This window comes from Anarhichas minor, unplaced genomic scaffold (assembly GCF_050575085.1).
Source record: "Anarhichas minor isolate MPS153535 unplaced genomic scaffold, ASM5057508v1 ptg000030l, whole genome shotgun sequence".
Lineage (NCBI taxonomy): Eukaryota > Metazoa > Chordata > Actinopteri > Perciformes > Anarhichadidae > Anarhichas > Anarhichas minor.
In genome coordinates, this window is record NW_027466476.1 from 9,756,916 (window position 1) to 9,772,930 (window position 16,015).

Below are 16,015 nucleotides of genomic sequence, written 5' to 3' on the forward strand. Positions count from 1 at the left end.
CAACTGTCATTTCCAAGTATCTCTCTCACTCTTATCTCAGTCTATTGTCTGCCCGCCCACCACCACTACTCCATTTCCTCTCCCGCCATTGGTTGATGTGAACTGTGTGTGTCGATGAGTCAGCGCGAGCGGTGGGAGTAAGATATAAAACAGCACGGGGGCGGTGCTGGTGGAGGGTGAATAAGAAAGTAAAGAAGAGGGCAGAATGAACATTGAGAAAAGAAAAGATACAGAGAAGGTGAGAATGTCCACATACACAAACACTACAGGTGGGCAGGGTTCATTTGTTTGGTTCCGCTTACACACATGTTTTTATCTCTCCCACTGTTTGAGTTAGCGCAGGGGAAAAGTGAAGGGGGCTACATTACAGTATGTTGTAAAAGACACATACTGAAGGTTTGACCAACAAGAGTTTGTTGATAGCATTACAAGCATCAGCCACCTACTATGTGACAGACAATGCCGTTTTTTACTGTTAGCAGCAAGTTAATAGTTCAGAGTTCAGAGTTTATTGTGTTTGAATTACTGTTTTAGAGACTATTTTGTTGCAACTTGGGGAAAAAAGATGAGAACACAACATGTACATGTTGGTTAATACCGAAGTTACAAAAATCGGTATTCGGGACAACCCCGAGGGTGACGATCACAAAACGCTGGGCTGCATTTTGAAATTGAACTAGGCACTAACTCTCAGACCTTTATCTCCCATTCAATGTCAATTTTGCTTAAGTCGGGCATTGTATAGTTCAAAATAGACAACATCCACCACAATTTTCAGATTTAAAAATCAAATTTTTTGGCGTTCAAAACTCAAATTGGTCAAACCTTGGATTGGACATGAAGGTCGCTCCTGCGTCAGTGCGTGTGGTGAAGTACTGTGGCATTGATGTAAAAGAAAATGCACAGGACAGAGGAGGAATAGTGAAAAGAGCAAAGAAAAACCAGTACAAATATGACGAAAATAGTTAACAGAAACGGAGAGAATGAGAAAACAGAAAAGGCAATAGAAACAAAAGAGGACAGTAAAGACAAAAACAAAGAAAGAACAAGAAAACATGCAGAGAAGGAATGTGAGGAGCAGCAAACAGGAAAAGGAGTCCAAAGGAAAGAGGAACGGAGAGCAGGAAAGAGAGTGAAGCAGGAAAAATGCTTCAAACTGAGAAACAACAGACAAGAGAAGACAACAGAGGACAGGGGCCGTTTGAGGACAAGGAGAAGCCCTCTCACACACAACGAGTGAAGGCAGCACTCCTACCTGGCGTCGGCCTCGCTGTAGTACTCTCTGGCTACGATGTCCTCAAACAGTTCACCTCCGGTCACCCTGCCATTGAAACACACACATACAAATTAATATTGTGACACTTGGTTGGAAAGAAGTGGGGGGGGGGGGGGGGGGCTAGGAATCCTACAGCCCCCCCCCCCCCCACACACACACACACTGTTACCATGGAAACTACAGGGAATTGCCAAGAGATGGATGTGGAGGGCGTGGGTGGTGGTGGTGGTGGTGGGGGATATAGTAGAGAGAGTTATGTAATTGTATATATAGGCAAGGGTGGGGAATCAGGGGAGGAAGAAAGGGGGAAGAAGATGAGCATGACGCTGAGAGGAGAGGAGAGGAGAGAAGAGGGGAGGAGAGGAGAGAGGAGAGGAGAGGAGAGAGGAGAGGAGAGGAGAGGGGAAGGAGAGGAGAGAGGAGAGGAGAGGAGAGAGGAGCGGAGAGGAGAGGAGGATGACTTACAAGTCAAACAGCAGGTAGTGGAAGCCCTCCTCTGATATACTGTCATGAAGACGAACTGGAAGAGAAAGAGAAACAGATTGACGGATAAATGTATGTTTCTCTGTGTCATTTTTTTATCGTGTTTTATTATTGTGGAACTGAAAAACATTTTTTTTTTTTTTTAAATGCACCCTGCCGACCATTTCTGTAAAAAACCCAGAGTAACATTTTAACTAGGAGATTAAAATAGAAAATGGAGAGGACTGGAGAGTGTGAGATTGTGTGAGTGGTCGAATCCACATGGAGTCATAATAATTGAGTCTTACATCATATATATATATATATATTCACAGGAATGCAGGGGGTTCTGGCAATAAAGGGGTCTATCAAATAAACAGATAGATGGCTATTAGGTCACACTTGTGTATTACAGGAGAGGTTCTCAACGTTTTTAAAGACCCTTTACAAGAATATACCAGGCACCACCTCATGCATGTCCAATGGAATGATTTGATGTATCCTACTTTTTACACTTCTACAGTCTTACTTATGTGAAAGAACACAAGAGAAATGGAATAAAAAAAGTTTTCATATCAATTGAAATGGTTCCAAATTACACTACAGTATATTGCTACAACTACACTGTTTTCTGCTAGTCAGTAGTAGATGGGTTGTCTTTTGTATTGACTTGTAATAAATGGGTTTACTTTCTTTTTTTTTCTTCAAACTGGTCTCACTTATCAAAACGTAGTAGAAATGAGATATATTTGAAATGAAAAAGTAATAAATGGAGTATACAGGATCAAAACAATTACAAAAAGGTCTTCACTTTCAAGTAAACGTGAAATAAATGGGTTTCATTTTGATTCATTTAATGAGACAGAAATTGGTGGTAAGAGGAGCGAAGATAAAAAAAGTCATGTCTTCACCGATGTTGGAGTGTTTCAACAGGCGACAGATCCGAGCCTCTCTCTCCAGCTTCTGGTGATCTGAAGGGACAGAGAAAGAGAGAGAATAAGAGAGAGAAAGACAGAGAAAGAGAGAGAAAGAGAGCGAAAGAGGAGTTATTCCTAAAATCTGACTGCAAATACACAACATCTCCATTATGACCTGATATTGAAGCAGCCTGCTTGGCATAATCAGGTTAAATGTGAAAACGTCAAGACAATGTGCTGAGATATAGTTTGATAAAAACACACTCGGTTGTGTCTGAGGTCTCACACACACACACACACATTCACAAAAGAACTACAGTTTGTAGATCTACTCAATAGGCGTAAATCTGATGAAGCAGAGCTGCTATAATGAGAAGTGTTGATTCTCCAGGTTAATATCGTAGAGGATTCTCCCAAGATGGATGGAGAGATAAACATCAATCAAGTTAAGACAGTCCATTCAATCCATCTGTTGAAATGAGGGTTTGACTCTAACGTGGGGGTATGAATTTAAAAAAATGGACGTATGAGAAATGTTTGTCAGTTTGAGTGCAGATTGAAAAACAAGCCCCAGTTTTATCAAGACACGACAACTTATACCATTAGACACCGACTAGCGTGGGGAAGAGAAAATATTTAAAAATTAGACAGGAAAGAAAGATTCGCGATTTGTTAGATTCATGACAGAAATGTAAACTTGTGCTCGACAAAGTCCTCGTTGGATTGCTTTGAAGGTGCCCCGTCGAGCTTTCTTGGATGTAAACAAATGTGTATTTTTACATTCCGCCAAGTTGACCCACTCTAAAAAAAGACGGCTCCACGGTGCTACTCGAGGTCAGATCCACAGGGAATACATCAGGTTATGAATGCAACATAATTATAATATCATTCCCTGTGATTCAGAATACGGGTTAAGATTATGCATTTACATGTGTGTTCGCGTGTTCGCTTATATACCAGCTTAATGATGCCACACACACACACACACACACACACACACACACACACACACACACACACACACACACACACGGGGGTGGACCACCCTTTATGGGCAGGCATGCAGAGCACAGCAGAGAGCATAGACATGGAAATGCATGTGTCACCCACACACATGTACAAGCTGCATGGGCTTAAAAAACACACAAATGCACACATACTGCACACACATGTACAAGTACATGCAGGCAAAAAACACGAGCGCACACATTCACGCTGGCATTGAGGAGTGACAGTGAAGTGTAAGCCCAGCGTTTAAAGTCTTAGAAGATGAGAGGAGCGAGGCGGAGAACGGAATGGAGTGTTGAAGGGGGGACAGAGGGGGAGGAAGGAAGGAGGAGAAAAAAAAGAGAACTTCAGGGTAATTATTATGCATGAAGGCCGGGTGCTGTCTTTCTGTTTAAAAGAATAAGACATTGCTGATTGCTGTTGTTGTTTCTACCAACCACCGCCGCCGCCGCCTGCTACTTGTTCTGTTTTTCTTCTTCACCATATCGATTCGGTCATTTAGCTGTTACTGTGCTGCAAAAATGAAGCGGCCTATAGCTGATTATTTTAAAAAGAAAGACGAGGAGAGCAAGAGCGAGAGAGAAGAGAGGAGGAGGCTATGGACACACTGAATGTTTCTCTCACAGTGTTTGTTTCTGTGCTACAAACTGAATTTTCAGACACTGTTAATGGGATAAAATGTAAAAAAAATAGATGTATCTCTCAGTATATCAGTATGTTCAGAAATACAGTGAAAAAGGTCAATCATTGGGGAAGAGGTGTCATGAATTAGCACCCATGGACATTGCGAGTCCATGATGATCATTATGGAGCGGAGACGTCAGCCGCTGTTTATTGCATCCACGTCTCCAAAATCTCAAAAGTCAACTCGATGAGCGACTCTTGAGCAGTTGTGAGCTCTTATAGAGAGTCGAGGCCGCGCTCGTCACAGCCTTGTGCTCGTGGGACCGCATTTGTGCATATAAAGCACAAATTCCCCCTCACGAGGATGCTTTTGTGCTGGTACACGCCACATGCCTGTACGTAGCGGTGCACGGCGCATGAACTCAGCTGCTACAAGTAAATGTCATGCATTCAAAATCTTACCTTACGTGTTACATTATTGATGCAGTAACACATAAGATGCATTTTAATGTTGCAGCTGGCCGACAAAGAGCTGATTTCATTCATTTTTGATACTGTTGGGATGTTTAATTCACTGTGTAATAATGCATTGTATTTCATTTACTCATAAATAAATGTAGTGAATTAAAAAGTACTTCCCTGTGTAATGTAGTGGAGTAGGAAGTAGTACTTGAGTAAATGTACTCGGTTACGTTCCACCACCGATAAATACCGTGCAGTAAGAACAAAAGGGTGCAACTGAGACAGTTGGCATTACCAGTGCCACCAGTGGAAACGTTAGTCTGCGTCTGTTTCCCCTCCAGCTGAACTCACTCTGACTGGCTGAATCCCAACTATTCGCTTGTGTTGAACACTCCCAGATATGTCGTCCATCACACTACAATGCCAAATGGTGGAAAACCATGTCCTAAGCACAAGCATCGCATTTCATTCTGTCGGTGGCATCGGCTGGCATTACTCCGCGATTGGCTCCGAGTAAACGCACCGGTTCATCTTCGCTTAGGCTACCAGATGGCCAGACTGGCCTTTTGTTATCTGCACGTTTGCGTGACTGAACGCTGCAGTGGAAATCATATTGCCAGATGTATTGGTACAAACTATTGATTGTTTTATTATTCATCCCTTACTTTCTTATTAAAACACTGAGTTTTAAAGTAAAGCCAATATAAAAATCAGTCATTATTAAGCCTCGCTTAAGCTTGAAATCTCGAATGGGTCATCGAGAATTTGTCTGGGGATTTACAGCTGGAGATTGACTTAAAATGAGATATACCAACCTCCTTTGTAATAAGGAAGGTTGCTATGCAGGTTATTTTTTGCCGGCTTTAACAGGCTGGCTGAATAAATGGGAGATGAACCGACAGCCAACATGGTTAACATTTATAACGGCTGCTCTTCACAAGTGCTCTTCATAAAGAAGGCCCACGGTGTGTGAGATAACTTTGGGGTGAGGGGAGGTGTGGGAATTTAGTCAGTGATGGCAGTGGATGAATGGTTATGATAGTCTCAGGTATCATAGTCTTATTTGATGTTCCCACAGCTGTAGTTCTGAATACAGATAGGCAGCTAATCAGTCAGTCTTTGGACCTTTAAGGTTATTCTCATCTTAGTGAGAAAAAATACGCACTTTGCTACCAGGAAACCCTGGTAGCTAATGAGATAATGGGACAAGCAAGAGGAGATAGGTTGTAGAGAAACACATAAGCACTGACTGTTCACTAACTGCTGTCCTTGGGTTATCTCATTTAGTGAAGTGTGCAGGAATCTATGTGTTTGGGGAGCAGAGAGGAGAGGAATAAATCTGGGTTAATCATCAGCGGTGAGTCTCCGGAGAGGAGGGGATGTAAAAAGACAGTCACAAAGACCGTTATAACCATTGTTCAGAACATTCCACTCGCAACATTAGAATGACTCTTGCCAGTTGGGAAATGTTGAGTATGCACTGCGCTGTGGTCAGGGAGGTCAGGAGGCAGCCTTCTATAGAGTGAAGCAGGGATGATGTATACCCGGTAAGTAGAGGATCAGGATCAGAAAACTCGGATCACGTTTTTTGCCGATACCAAATGCCGATTGTTAATGATCCATATTGACCAATAAAGAACTCAAAATGTAACATTATTATCGGGGAACGGCCACTAGAAAGCATTAATTGTGGTTTCTCCTGATCTCATATTTTTACTAAATATCTGACGATAATGTTCGACAGTAAAACTTTATTCTACACTGTGATAGTTAAACTGTGTAATTAATCCGCAGAGAGACGTGATCCATACAGATTATGGATCACCTACGGTCCGTTACACCACTAGAGGTTAGCATCTCACTGGTTCCCTCAACAAAAAGCTAATACTTCAAAACTCATTCGAGGGGTATTTACTGACTTATTTTAAATTGTATAACTAAATCCCATTCTGAAAACCCATTGAATACGAGACAAGGGAACAGGAAGTGCAAAAATGCTGACTCATTTAAAGGTTTTAGGACTCATTCCTGCAGCACTCCGTTTCCTGAACATGTCACAGTAATGCAGAGACAGAGGGACATAGTGTCATAATGCAGCCTCTAAGTTTAAGGTGAAGCTTTACCATTGGGATGAAATATTATCGCAGTGTCAGAAAAATACATTTCAGTAGGCAAACAAGCAAACAAACAAAAAATCTCTGAGCCTGTTGAAGGTGTACTTGAGAGTCATCTTCCCATTTTAAGCTACTATATGTTGAAAACGAAGGTGAAAATCTTCGGAAAAAAAGTAGAGGTAAGTAGGGATTACAAACAAATCAGGATTTATTTACTCATAGGCGAAGTGTAATTACAGCTAATGTAATTTGAATGTACAATGAGGCTGAATATTAAAAGTTGAATACGCATTTGACTGAAGCGACTGCATCTGTCCTGGTTCGTTGACACCGACACAAAGCTGGCTGGCCAAAACCAGGTCAGATCACTGCTACTGCATTGCAGGTGAATCTCATACAGCGCACACACACACAACTACTCTCCATCATCACGATAAATGAAAAGGCCACACGGCAACCTCTGGCAACCCCTGTCAAGAGATCCTTGCCAACAAGCTCTGTGATTGGCTAGAAGCCTTGCCCAACAGACCTGTCCTACATTTCCTGTTGATGTGTGCTGGATTGGCATTGACCTTTTTTGCGGCTGCATGGAGGTGGGGTTGAGTGATTGGAAGATGTCTCTCACACACACACACACACACACACACACACACACACACACACACACACACACACACACACACACACACACACACACACACACACACACACACACACACACACACACACACACACACACACACACACACACACACACACACACACACACACACACACGAGAGGCCTGGATGTGAGTGTTGGCATGTAACATTACGAGCAATGAACAAGAAATAATTTTCTTGTTGTAGCTGCGATAGGATTATTGATAGAGTTCACCAAGCAGTTGACCGAGTGCATCGCAGTCTCAGCTCCTCTGCTATGTCTGAATATCTGTTTGAGTGTGTGTGTGTGTGTGTGTGTGTGTGTGTGTGTGTGTGTGTGTGTGTGTGTCAGAGAGAGTCAGATGAGAGTCCCGTGCTAAAGGCATGTAGGCGTACAGGCGCATGGCCCTCAGCTGCCAAGTGCCTGGGGTGCCTCCTCTCGCATGACCCCTCCCTCCTCTCGGCTTCCATCTCCATCTGCCAGTCCGCAGCAAACGCTCCTCTTGATTTGCTGCAACCCTATAAGCTCTCAGACCTTACCTGGTGCCTGAGAAATAGCACAACAACAACAACAACAGCAGCAGCAACGACCTAAGCCAAATGCCAATTCTAAAGTAGAGCAGCAAGTCATCACGACGGCCATAAAACCCGGCTCCCCATGTCAGATAGGTCATGGAGCTATGAATAGGGTCTGGAGTAGAAGTAGCATGCAGCGGCTCCAACGTTGCCCTGCTGTTTCACAGAACATGGCTCATCCATTAGTGAGCAGCGCAGTCAGGTCAGACCAGTCCTCCTGTATACTGTAGACCGAATGTATTGTGGAAGCAGGGAGATTATGCTGCGCCTCGGATAAAGCAGCTTGGGTGAAACGTATAGGCCCAATGATGGCACAATTTATAGGTGAATTATTTATTCTGAGTGTATCTGTGGTGCTTTAGTTCTCATCAAGCCAATTGCTAGGATTAACCGTTAGCCTCCTGCTAATAGCAGCGGGATAATCTCGGATGGTTTAATCTCATTAAAAGCAGCTCGCTGCACTGACAAAATATGACAAGAGTCACATAACTGCTGCCAAAGATGATGGGACACAGCATTCAAATTACGTAAATTTTTTACAAATTGTTTTTTTTATCCTGCTTAGGTTTGATGTTAAGTAAAATTCTAATAAAAGCTCTCACTGTCTTGTTTTTACCCGTGCACATAGATTCCTACACTGACAATATAATGTGACAGTGGCTCAAATACAACAAACCTAAGTCTAAACAGGTTAACTAATGGATCAATGTGGGAAGCAGAATTATCTAAACCAGCAATAACTCATTTCATGGCAACTTGGGTGCAGCAGAAAACAAGTTGTGAACACTAAATTGACATGTCGTCCCTTTTATGTTGAAATGGCAAACTTGTTGGCAAACAGTTGTTCATATACACATCCAGCTGTTACGGAGCAACTTGAGCATTCATTTGGAGTTGTGTCTCTGCGTAACTGGCAAATGTAAATCCAAAATGTTCTCTCTTTAAGCTCTATTTTTGGTCTCCACCAAATATAGAAGGAAATATCTGGTTCCAACTGTGTCTGTTGAGTCCGATGAGAGTGAACCATGTTGAAATACAATGACAAACGTGCATCACAACATAACCTAATATATTTATTAACAACACGCCGTTTCCAAGCGCCTGCTTTCTCGCTCGAGCATTTGGTCTCCAGCCCGTTGATCCTTGAAAACGTCCCTGTTCCATATCATATCATATCATATCATCACAACAAACACAGCAGGATTTCATAAATGGTCCGCATGCAGCAAAACACTTTTTAACAAGAAAGTATAACCGCCACAAAAAAGGTAAAGTGACAATTTATGAGGACAAGATTATGAACAGGCATTCTAGGTTGATGTCCTCTGCTCATGCCTGTTAAAATGCTTGTTCCACCATTGGTCGCATTCGTGTGTGTTCGTGTGTGTGTGTGTGTGTGTGTGTTCGTGTGTGTGTGTGTGTGTGTGTGTGTGAAGGCAGGGTAACAGTCAAGGGTCAGTATGGTGCCTTGGGGGCTCGGGTTACGAGGCTGGAGGGGCAGCAGGAGACTTACACTGGGCAAGTGGTGTTGTGAGGAGCCATCGATGGCTCTTCATGGTCATGGCATTCAGCCTTTTTTTAACTCAGCAAAACATTATTACATAATTACATAGTAAAACATTATATTACATACGAAGCATTTAGCTTCATCCATTTATTTCAAACGAGTGTAAAAGTGGATGGAGCTTAACTTCCTATCCCCAAATTCACAGGCAAGCACCATCAAAGAAGTCAAAGTTAAGAGCCTTTAGTGCTTTTACAAAACCCCTCTCTCCATAAAGTGAGCATTAAAGGGTAGAGCGCCACAAAATGCAACGGAGGTTAACCTTCGCTACAGGATGCTTCGGTGGTACTAGAGAACTAAATCTTACGGCCACATAATTTGTCTATTTGCTATAGATATAGATAATACTCCTAAATCATAACATGTGACTTTGAATGACTCCTAAAGAAAGGCTTTTCATTTCGGCTGATGTGTAACGTTAACAGCTCTTCTGTGAACTAAGTTAAATAAACTACAGTAAGATGCGCGACGTTAATGTTCGACATTATGAGACACCGTCAGTCAGCATGTCCATTATATATCATGTGATTTTATTAAATCAGAGTTCTACTATGAGAAACATCACAAGCGTATCAGCAGAAGTGTGAGAAGAGCGAGTTGTGAAACGTCTGATAAGTTAATTTATATTTAAAATAAATGATGCGGCAAATAAAGTCTTCAACTGTTCCCTGCTGTCGGAGGAAAACCTCTGTTAGCATATTGTTAAACCCCCCCCCCCCCCCCCCCCCCACGATAGTGAGCTGAGTCCTCATGTCTTGTTAGACCAATACTCTCGTTTGTTAGTCCTTTAAAAAAATCGCGTTTGACACGATGGTGGAAAACTACTTACACACAAATAAGTCCAATTAGGCCAAGCTAATGGGAATGGGTGGACAAGGATTTCAAATAGTACATACCACAGAATTAAAACCAGTTGCGTATAACTGAGAAACAGGGCACGGTGAAAGTCCAGGAAACAGTCCCACTGTTGGGCCACGGCGGTACAACACGAGCTACGTTTCTACTTTTCTGTCACAAGCTTCTGTAACCGTTCCATTGTGCTCCTGTTCTCATGCACGCTGTCCTACGCATCACCATCTGAGAGGGCAATTACTGTTAGATATCACTTACATAACCGTCTACGCTGTAGGTGTTTGAAACACAACTTTACGAAACCACTATGGTCCCAGCACATTGGTCCCAGCTGCAGTATATGATGTGTTATCAAAGTTGCAAACACGTGATGAACAATCCTGAAATATGGGTGTGCTTACCTCTCGCAGATAACTTTTTGGTGTTGATTATTTTGGCGGCATTCTCCTGTCCTGTACACAGCTTAACACATCTGCGCACCACTGAAAAGGCTCCCCTGTAAAAAAAAAACACAGAAACAAAATAAACATTTACTAAACTTTGATGCATTGCTATCAGTTGAAATATGATATCTGTGCTTCTCTAATTGCATTACACATCATCTTTTAATGGAGAGGTATCATTCTTAATGAGTGACAAAGAGAGTGGTGGGGGGGCCGCAGCTCAACTTAATGACTGTGGCTGAGCTTTTTGCGGACAACTTTTTCTGCACAGCAGGCTTTTTTTTTTCCAGGCCCAACGCTGATTAGACTCGATGTCACTTGCTCGCGTTAACTGCGGCTAGCTACATTAAAAGACGACGGTGTCTGGATTTGTCTGCTTAATAAGCTCCCAAGAGGTTCCCCACGCACAAATAACATGCACACATGTGGTGAGAGAGAGAGAGAGAGAGAGAGAGAGAGAGAGAGAGAGAGAGAGAGAGAGATAAAACGGGCTCTTAAAGACAAAACCAGCATTAGTCTTTGGTTCACCCTGATAAGCCTGGCGTGGTGCACAAACACTTGCATCAGGCAATTTTCACCATTGCTGCTATGTGGCACCACAGAATGCGATTTAACATTTGAATTGAAATGTGACTGAAAACACTGGATATCTGGATGCATTTGTACATAAGAAATACATTTAAGCAGCCTCAACACAAACGGCAAACTATTCTATTCTCGTTTATAAAACGATGCGTAGAATCGACACTAAATGTTGGCTTGAGGACAAATGAGGAGATGTGCATCGCATCCCGCCCTCTACACGCCCACATATAACGTGTGTGAGGCGTAAAGCGCCTCGTGAATGATTATGCACAGCAATGAGCCCGCTGATCAATGTGTTTTCAGCGGGGAGTCACGGCAATCACACTGATTGCTTCCAAAATGATCGTGACAATCATCGGCATCCCCCAACCCTGGGATATCATTTGAAAATGGAAGTTTGAAAGGTGAACGCAATTGATTGATTTAAATATTTATCACATTTTCTTATGGTAATCTTGGAATGCATTGTGATTAGGATTCAAAATGAGGATATGGAGGGTAACAAGAGCAGTCGTTGGCTTTGCTAATCAAAACAATATATATATATATATATATATATATATATATATATATATATACACACACTGTATATATGTGCAGGTGGGGAGACTAGAGAAGGCAGAGTGTGTGTCCGCCGCTTTGTAGGCCATAAATAAATAAATGACGTTGTGTTCACTGCAGCGATTTGGACACACAAAAACTATACGACAACGAAAATAACCGCACTGATATATGCACAGAATCAGAAGATATTATTAAAAACTACTGACGCTGTGTTCTTGAATTCTTTATTGCTATTTGATTTGATCTTAGATTTCTACATCCGTTGATCATTCCAACAGCAGACGAGTGTCGGTAGTCCGGCCCTCTGCTCTGCGCTCCGGGGGAGGAGAGAATGATGGCGAGACAGCGCTGATGAAATATTGAGCGGAATTTGTTTCTGCCACCCGTCTCATTATTGCCACTGTTTACAGCGAAAGGCTGACTGGTGCCACTGGTCTGCCTCCACACGGAGGCAGTTACAGAACAACCAACAAGGTCAGGGTCAAAAGGTGAGAGTTGTGAGACCAGCTGACCTGAGCGGACGCTGGAGTAAAATGTCTACGTGGAGGCACGAAAAAAACAGGTATTTCTATACTGTTTCAGCACCTGATGAAAACAACAACCGGCTGTGTTTGAAATGCCCCGTCTCAGGGTCTGGACTCAGTGTCGTGGTGGAGAATCAACGCGCTTACAGAATGCTCTACAGCGACCAGGTGCGCTGTGGCGAAACACGACCCAAAAGCAAGAAACTCACTGACACACAGGTGTGTTTAAGACACCAGCCACACACACACACACAAACAAATTACTGACACCAAACTCCACAGCTGTGCCTGGAAAGTTCACACTCTGTGAGGTAAGTATCCATCGTCAGGGCTAAATACACACACACACACACACACACACACACACACACACACACACACACACACACACACACACACACACACACACACACACACACACACACACACACACACACACACACACACACACACACACAGTTGAATAGGGTAACAGGTCATGAATCTTAGCTTTTCAAAGTCTGGCTGGACACCCACTAAAGTGCACATGAGGGATTGAAACTGACCTCAAATCATTTTTGAACAAAACTGGTGCCTTCAGCAGCCGAGGGGTTTTGTAACGGGATAACTCTGACCTTCTGGTGTGCGGTTGCAGTCTCACAAGCTGCCCGTGGTGGGGAAGACTTACGGACTGTATGATCAGGGTTTGTAAATCTACACTCAAAAGCTCAAAAGTCTAACTGACATGAAACAAGATACTCAAAAACAAAGAAAACGGTGGACTTCATGAGCTCTACTTGCTGTTACAAAAATGTCCTTTTAGCAGCTGCGTGTGAGAGAAGGACAGATCTCTGAGATGTGGGTTTGTCGCTTTCAATGAGTAACTGGAAGCGACATTCAAGGCTGTGTTCATGATGTTGTGAAAATCCTCCGTAGTTTACAGTCTGTGCTGGAATGAATTGTGAAGAATTCATCTCATTAATGCGGTGTCCTTTAATTAATTAGAAAAGATACTGATATGTTTGATTATTAACTTCATAATACGAATGTGAAACCCTAATGGTGAAACATAACATATGGAGGACATACTAAACATACTAAAAGGCACAAAGCTTAAGTGTCACAAGCTCTGCTGAGAAAGTGACACCATTAGAGAGTGAGCGCGCAACAATTAGCTCTCCTCAGATGTGGGATTAGCGTTACAAAGTCTCCGAGAGCGTTATCATGAGGACGCCAGGCCTTCCACACCTGCGCTCTTTCCTTCGAGCTTTATGTGACTGTGTGAATAATACGATTGGCCTGTGAGAGGTATTTCTGCAGTGCGGGGCAAACTGATTATTCTCCCCCCCCCTCTCGCACGGAGAGATTCAAAAAGCAGAGCGCTTTTGACTGCATTGTGTGGAAGCGAAGATTCACATTGGATCTGTTGCATCTGGCTGCCTACTCTTTGTTGATTGGTCGACTAATTGGTCGTTCTTTTGGTCTTATTAGTCCACTAATAACAGTAACTTCATGCTGAATGACTTGTTTCCAAGAAAGGTATGAGCACATCTCTGGTAAACAGGAGATTTAAAGAGGTGCTTTTGTGTGACTCTTTGTGGAGAAACTCATTGAAACTAATCAACGAGTCGACAAAATCTAAGCTACGCTTTGTTTATAGTCGCGCTTTGCACCGAGCCTCCGAGCATGAACGGAGGCGTTTGTACTCAACGCGCTGTTTGTTGCATTATTCTCCAAACAAAATGAAGTATGGAAAATCAAAAAGACAACGAGTGTAACCCGTAGACTGAAGGTGTAACCGGCATAATGCTGAGGAGGGATTGTAATTATCTGTCAACTCATATCTCATATCTCATAGACTACGTTATTGCCTTTGTACAAGCCCTGTAAAGGAACAAGTCAAGTATTGAATGCATTATTAATAAACGAAGGTTTAATATCCTGTAAACTATTTGATTTGGCTGCAAAATATTTACTCAAATGTAGATTTTTAAAGCATCTAAAAACGTATTGGCCTTCTTTGTATAATCCCTAGACATGTAAATATTGCAATTATTATTATTATAGCAATCAGTTTAGCAGACAACTGACCGTTCATGGTGGACCACAGCCCAATCTGTCATACTGGGCTTCATATATCTAGTTAAAGGAAAGCGTCACCAAAAAGGTGCGTTTAGTATCAAACATTCGCCTCCTGTATGACAGCTCTACCACGTAATTAAAGAGCATCTGGAGCCAGGACAGTGAACTCAAATGGCCACCTCTCATGACAAAGAGAACATCTGTATAATCCTTCCAATGATTTTCTGCTTAACAAATAGTTATTATTGTTATAATAATAGATATTAGACCTGTTTAACATGCTAACACGAGCTCTACGCAGCTTATAATACATAACTAAAACTACTAATGCTTTACATTTTACATTTTTACATTTACTTATAGTTTACGAGAGTAACTTCAACTTCTGGTTGAAATTATTTTTCGGGACATTTCCGGAGAGGTGAAGACAGAAGTTAGTCTGGAGTTTTGCCGTCAATCGTAGTTCTTCGAAAGAAAATTGGAATTGGCAGAAATTTTGAATCAGCAAGTCAGACTTTAAAAAATAAAAAAAACATATGATATCACTGTAATTATCCTCAACATTTGAACTTTCAAGCAGCATTCCTGAAACAGTTTTGTCTCTTTTCACGACAGTATTAATATATTGTAATATGTTTATCATACTTAATATAAGTATAATCTCCTACGGCACTACACCAGTGTGGTATTCAAGCAGATGTTTGATGACAATAATGATAATGCAATTTAACAAATATTAATAGTCATAATATCTTCTTTTTTTTTTATATGTTGCTGGAATATTTGCACAGTCCTTTACATTATGAGCGACATGGTTGTCGGTTCGGAGACATTTCTGTCTGTTTCAGGTCATTGGTTAATCTCCAACAAATACATGTGCAGTTAATATATCTTCACGATAGATGAGAGTTGTTGTTGTGTGTCTTTGGCTGGTGCCAGTGCAGAAAGTCATATCTTGTGTTATCTGCCACCACAATGTTGCAAAAGAGCCCGCTGAGGAAGCGAGAGCTGTCACGCCTTCACATACCGTTCATAGCTGTAAGAAGTACTTGTGTTAAATACAAGGCGTGTACATCTAGATGTGATTCATTCTGACTTCAACAAAGATACAGTGGCAAACAACAGGTCAAAGGGCAAACAGATGGCTAATGAATTATTCTGGAAGATATCTGATCATTCCACTCAGAAACAGCAATATATGCAACCAGAAAAGACTGCACGTGCACTCGCATTCACTGTATTCATCACATGTGTAAACATATATAAAACATGTACTTTTTATAAACGGCATAACTTTTCATCCGCGCTTCAACACACACTCACACACACACGCGCGCGCGCG

General features: G+C 42.1%; 1 protein-coding gene and 1 long non-coding RNA gene across 51 annotated transcripts in view; one reads left to right on the top strand and one right to left on the bottom strand.

Annotated features, from left to right (window-relative positions):
- Positions 1–16,015, bottom strand: part of LOC142964650 (calcium/calmodulin-dependent protein kinase type II subunit beta) — a 63,235-nt gene that overhangs the window by 46,454 nt on the left and 766 nt on the right. For 49 of the 50 annotated variants that reach the window (XM_076105112.1, XM_076105115.1, XM_076105096.1 and 46 more), the window contains exons 2-5: positions 10,898–10,992; positions 2,650–2,709; positions 1,742–1,796; positions 1,256–1,321 (exon numbers count right to left, since the gene is read on the bottom strand). In XM_076105112.1, the coding sequence (XP_075961227.1) occupies positions 1,256–1,321; positions 1,742–1,796; positions 2,650–2,709; positions 10,898–10,992 (276 nt within the window). Of the gene's footprint in view, positions 1–1,255; positions 1,322–1,741; positions 2,483–2,649; positions 2,710–10,897; positions 10,993–16,015 lie in introns of those variants that run through there. The other variant, XM_076105089.1, reaches the window with a different exon arrangement.
- The window catches only part of LOC142964656 (uncharacterized), a 24,467-nt gene continuing 8,452 nt past the window's right edge, over positions 1–16,015 (top strand). Inside the window, exon 1 of the long non-coding RNA XR_012957544.1 lies at positions 1–238. This is a non-coding gene — a long non-coding RNA (uncharacterized LOC142964656). The remainder of the gene's footprint in view (positions 239–16,015) is intronic.